General features: G+C 44.5%; 1 protein-coding gene and 1 long non-coding RNA gene across 3 annotated transcripts; one reads left to right on the plus strand and one right to left on the minus strand.

Annotated features, from left to right (window-relative positions):
- Positions 1-948: 948 nt before the first annotated feature.
- LOC115201016 (uncharacterized) lies at positions 949-2,145 on the minus strand. The gene is made up of 4 exons (XM_029764247.1): positions 2,108-2,145; positions 1,971-2,026; positions 1,100-1,816; positions 949-1,020 (listed from the first exon to the last, which is right to left on the minus strand). Exons 1-3 carry the CDS (start codon positions 2,137-2,139, stop codon positions 1,113-1,115), a joined length of 792 nt encoding a protein of 263 aa, XP_029620107.1. The 5' UTR covers positions 2,140-2,145; the 3' UTR covers positions 949-1,020; positions 1,100-1,112.
- A 332-nt stretch (positions 2,146-2,477) lies between these two features.
- LOC115201082 (uncharacterized) lies at positions 2,478-3,898 on the plus strand. Of its 2 annotated transcripts, XR_003879684.1 has the most exons (4): positions 2,478-2,505; positions 2,580-2,606; positions 2,781-3,302; positions 3,494-3,898. It is a non-coding gene; the product is annotated as an uncharacterized LOC115201082 (long non-coding RNA). The 2 variants fall into 2 exon arrangements; XR_003879690.1 differs by lacking the exon at positions 2,580-2,606 and having other exon boundaries at positions 2,483-2,505.
- The last annotated feature ends 252 nt before the right edge of the window (positions 3,899-4,150 follow it).

The raw sequence follows: 4,150 nt of genomic DNA on the forward strand, positions 1-4,150 counted from the left end.
AGGGTGGGGGCAGTGGTCCGGCTTGCAGAGTGAACAGTATGGCTGAAATCTTTCACAATGTCAGACCATCCTTATACCCCAGAGGTCCTAATTGCAGGGAGCTCAGAACCAATGAAGTGCTGGGCCAGCCCCAACACCCTCTAGCCCATTTGCCATACAGCTCTCAATAGTGCAGATGCAGAACTATAAGGATACAAGGGTTTATGGCAAATCTGTTCAGCCACCTGAGGGGGAAGAGGCACTGTTGGGTGCCCTTTTCAAACTATGCTGACCACATTTAGTTCTTAGTGATGCAAACGCCAGGATACTTTAACCTCAACCCACTAAAGCCCTGTTGATGTGGGCATGCTCTCTTCCTGGCTACCATCAGATAATGTCTTACTGACATCAAGGGAGAAGTTGTCCTAGTACCACACTGTCAAGTCTGACCTCCCTGTAGACCATGGTCATTCACAAGCAGACATCTGGAGACACAGCCAAAAGTCTGGCCACCCCCCAGCTCTAGATGACTTTAGGCTGGGTATCTGTATAGCATTGTGACAAGTGCCAAATTTTAAAGGGCTTCATAAAAAAGGTTTTGATTGAGCATGAGAAGTGTCTGCAGCTGGTGTCGTATGGCCTGAAACAGCCACGTTACCACTGACGAGCCCTGTTCATGTTGAAAGGAAAACTATAGCGCCACAAAGGACAGCGGATTAGGAAGTTAGCAAATGAGGCTTAAGTGGCAGAAATTCCCAAAATGTAGACGCTAAGCAAATTTGGGCACGAGCTCTGCAAGGGACAGTCAAAATCTCAGCCACTGGATTTGGTAGATAAGGATGGCTGTAGAAAAGCAGTGGAGCAGGACAAACTGGCCAGAAGAATTTGATTACATGTATATTGTACAAACTGAATGTTCCTGCTTGTGTGTAGAACCAAACAATACTTAAATATAACCAACCAAGACAATATACATTTATATCAAGTACTTTATTAGCAGTCAACAGCCATGAGACAGCAGGATCCAGGTTAGCACAGAACCTGAGGATGAGAAGGGAAGTGTTACAGCTGCTCAACACATCAGAAAACAAGTGACAGAAATTAAAGCCAAAAACATTACCTTGTTTTACTGGTCACTGCCAGCGGGCATATAGCGGTCGGTACTGGACGGGAGCAGGCCGGTACTGGACGGGAGCAGGCCGGTACCTGACAAAACCAGCTGAGCTCCATTGGTCATTTCCATGCTCATATTTGGTTCTTAAATTGGTGATGGTGCCAGCAGGGAACTTCCCAGTGATGAACAGCTCACTATAATTATCCTCAAAATCTTCCTGGCTAGGTTCTGGTCTAATAACTTTGGATCGGGGTGGGGCTATTGTAGCAGGGAGTGGGGCTGGAATAGAACCTGCCTCAACTGCACCCTCAGGAAGTGGGAACCATTGGTCTTCGAACTCACTCTGACTGTTGCCATGTTCATAAACACTCTCAAAGTGAGAGATATCCCCTGCCTGGAACTTACTTGGTGAAGACTCACACAGTGGAGGTAAAGGAAGATAACTAGGGTAAACTAGTCCAGCAGAACGACATCCAGTCTGTTCAGGAGCCTGAGGAATGACGTAAGGTGAAGCAGCAGTCTTCAGGGGAGCTAAACTCTGACTACCAAGATTGGAGCCCCCGTCAATAGGACTCCTAGAATCAACAGGACCAGGGAGGCTTGAACCAGAAGTAATGGGTTCATGTTTAAGGAAGTACCGTGTGTAGGTGTCACTTCGGCTGGGTTTGACAAGTGGACCATATAGAGTTGAAGTTCTTGGGTAGACTTGGCCCATCCTGTAGGCTGGGGAGAGAAAACAATACCATTACTTTTCAGATCTTAGAAAAGTCACTTATCAAACCGTAAAAGTTTAAGTACAAACTCCCACCAAAAAAAAGGTATTGACAGACACATTACCCAACACATGTTACACACAGCAATCCATTGTTGTTCTTACCTTGTTGATAGGGATAGCAATGAACATCCCAGAACAGCAAAACCAGGAACAGACCCCTAGATAACAAAACAGTTACATGATGTAGACTACAACACTTACTGTGAAAAAGAAACACATTCATCTTAACTGTCACTTACACTGCACAGCACTTCGAAGCCATAATACTCATTGCACAATGGGGACATGTGAAGTATAGAGAAGCAACTGTGGCGTGTATTTATATGTTGTAGAGGACAACCTGTAACCAATCACAGCCTGATTGGACAATGATGGTCCAGCTGGTGTTAATTCACTTGCCTTGTCTAACTTCAACTCAACCTACGCCCTTATATCCAGTTTTTGTCAGATCCACGGGCAACTGGATAGGGATAATGGTTGGTGTGGAATTGGGCCTCAATTAACTTCAGCTGTCCATCGTTATCTAATCAAGCTGTGATTGGTTACAGGGTGTCCTCTACAACATATAAATACACTCCAGCATCTCTTCTCCTCATATTAACAGTTCTCATTGTGCGATGGGTATGATGGCGCTAGTGTAAGTGATGTTTATGTTGGAGATTGGGATGTTTTTAAACTACTGTAGTCTTTAATCATGGATCTGTTTTCTAGGGGGCTCCTCCTGGTTTTTCTTTTCTGGTATGTTCATTGTTATCCCCATCAACAAGTTAAGAACACAAATGTCTGTTTAACTGTGTTGGGAAATGTTTTTGCCAGTACCTTTTGGTGTTACATTTTTTTCAAGGTCTTTAATTAAAGTGACTTCCTTTTCTAAAAGGCAATGGTACTAAACATCTGTATTCTCTTCCCCAGCCTACAGAATGGACTCATTCACCCTGAGGGTGCCTTCACCGCGAGACCGACCTGGCTATGACACAGCTGCTGTCGATAGCAGTCCTTCAAAGCTCCCTGGTCCTGTTGTATCTGGGAGTCGTGGTGTTGCTGTCCCAGTGTTCTGGTCCGAAATCCTATAAAGTTAGTCGTAAGGCTGTGGCTTCCCCTTACCTCATTCCTCAGGCTCCTAAACAGACTGGATGTGTTCCTGCTGGAGGAACTTACCCTAGTTTACTTCCACTACCTCCCCTTTGAGTCTCCAAGTAAGTTCTAGGCAGGGGTTCTCTCACATTGAGTGTCTGAACATGGCAACAGTCAGTGAGTCTGAAGACCAATGGTTCCCACTTCCTGAGGATGCAGGATGAAGTTCCCTGCTGGCACCATCAGCCATTTCAGAACTTGCTATGAGCATGGGAATGACCAATGGGGCTCAGCCAGCTTCATCTGGTACCATCCTACTCCTGTCACATACAACTCTTTCCTGAATCCAGTGATGCCAAGGTAAAGAGGACTCTAGCTCTGCCAAGGGTCCAGTTGGCTCCAGTCCTTCCCAGCAGAGCCAGGGAGGCTATGGTTTTCATGACAGTAACTTCATGAAACCACATGTACAACCTCAGATTTTTACACCATTTATGTGCAGTATAATAAACTAAAGCATGACTAACTTGTTCTGGGTGTCTGATGCTCCCCAGGTTCTAGCTGGTTCCAGTTCTTCTCAGGTGACCTCCAGTTCTGACCCTCAGAACCTTGAACAGGATGACCTAGACCCTTGATCCCCTGGCTTAAGCGATGCTGTCTGGAATCAGAAGTAGGGTTCCTGGATTTCTGTACATAATAGTAACCAATATATTTTGCCAATACTTTTAACGCCTGGTTTGTTGTGTTCCTCATATCCCAGTCCACGGACGTAGTTTCGGACATCACTATTATTACTGTCATAGGGGCTACTAAACTTCTAAGAAGAATTTGGATATTGAATTAACCAGGTACAACTTCTGAGTTTCGTCGTAGTTGATGTCTTGTCTTCCTCAGCACCAATCAGTACTAACCTGCATTCTTATACTGTTATCACAACTTAATAAATGATACAATGATTCCTTTTTGTCTATTGATTGGCCCTCTACAGTTTTTAATGTAGTCTTAAGTCTCATAGGCATTGCACTTGAATTGAAAGTTGTGACTGGGTACCATTTGCAATAATAATTCTACGACTGCAGTGCTAGGCTCTACAACTGCAAATATTGTCTAACCAAGGAGGCTTAGTTTTAAGCTGTTTCCAAGCAATTGTAATTGACACTAGATCACTTAATTGGACAGTGGGCTTCCAAATTTGTCTAACAAATCACTAA

Source organism: Salmo trutta, chromosome 1 (genome assembly GCF_901001165.1).
Source record: "Salmo trutta chromosome 1, fSalTru1.1, whole genome shotgun sequence".
Classification (NCBI taxonomy): Eukaryota; Metazoa; Chordata; class Actinopteri; order Salmoniformes; family Salmonidae; genus Salmo; species Salmo trutta.